Source organism: Morone saxatilis, unplaced genomic scaffold (genome assembly GCF_004916995.1).
Source record: "Morone saxatilis isolate NCDOM2014 unplaced genomic scaffold, NCSU_SB_2.0 Contig14, whole genome shotgun sequence".
Classification (NCBI taxonomy): Eukaryota; Metazoa; Chordata; class Actinopteri; family Moronidae; genus Morone; species Morone saxatilis.
Window position 1 is genome coordinate 20,712,117 of NW_023339696.1, and position 988 is coordinate 20,713,104.

The 988-nt window shown below is 43.9% G+C and overlaps 1 protein-coding gene across 1 annotated transcript in view; it reads left to right on the top strand.

Annotated features, from left to right (window-relative positions):
- Positions 1–988, top strand: part of LOC118322976 (forkhead box protein K2-like) — a gene marked incomplete in the record, with an annotated part of 13,953 nt that overhangs the window by 11,284 nt on the left and 1,681 nt on the right. The window contains 1 exon segment of the mRNA XM_035654865.1: positions 13–215. Within this exon segment, the coding sequence (XP_035510758.1) occupies positions 13–215 (203 nt within the window).

The window sequence follows — 988 nt, forward strand, 5'->3', positions numbered from 1 at the left end:
TCTGTCCCTCAGGAGTGCACCGGCGTCTCCCAATCACTCGGGGGTTCTCTCCGCTCACTCCAGCGGCGTCCAGACCCCCGACAGCCTATCACGAGAGGGCTCCCCGGTTCCCCTGGAGCTGGAGACCTCCTCGGCTCCGGCCCCGACCTCCACCACGGTGGTCCAACCCAAACTGGCAGTCATCCAGGAAGCACGCTTTGCACAAAACACACCAGGTAAACCCCCCCCCCCCTCTCTCACTCGGTGGTTTGAAGCAGAGTTTGGAGTTCTCAGTGAAGCTCTTGTCTAGCTTCTGATCCTGACTTGAGTCCCAGTTCTCTGCCACAACATGTTCTTCATGTTTTCTCTTCTCATTGTCAATTTGATTCTAGTCGGCGCACAATCACACCGTCTCTGCTCATCTGACTGCAGCAAAATCATTTCTCACATATTGAGCATGTTCAGAAGTTTAACAAGTATTGACGGTATTAAGTAAAATGAAGCTCATCAGTACATTTCACTGTACAGCTGTAAAAATGTTGGAACACTTTATTGTCTTCAGTTAAAATAATTACAGATCTTGTTAAACCCGACTGGTTCTTGGCCAATGTTTGAGAAGCAGTGAACAGTTTCATTTCATATAACCACAACAATAATAATAATAATTATAGATTGAAAACCTCTTTTAAATCTCTCAATAATCTGCTTCTTTTAAACCACTGGGTCTTACGATTTTGTAAAAAAGTTTCGGTTACTACCAATAGTTTTTGGGAACACCTCGCCAGGAAGCTTTGGGCCCAAATCTTCTGAAACAAAGTCAGATCATCTATGGAGTTTGCCGACATGAAGTTTCTGAATATCATTTTTATAACCTGGGTGCCAAATTCTGATTGTGTATGAGTGTTTTTCAGGTTGTTCCGTCACTTAAATAAGAAAACAAGCATCCAAATCTTCTGAACTAGCTTGGGACCCTGATTACTTGCTTGCTTGCGCTTTTTCTATGTTATAA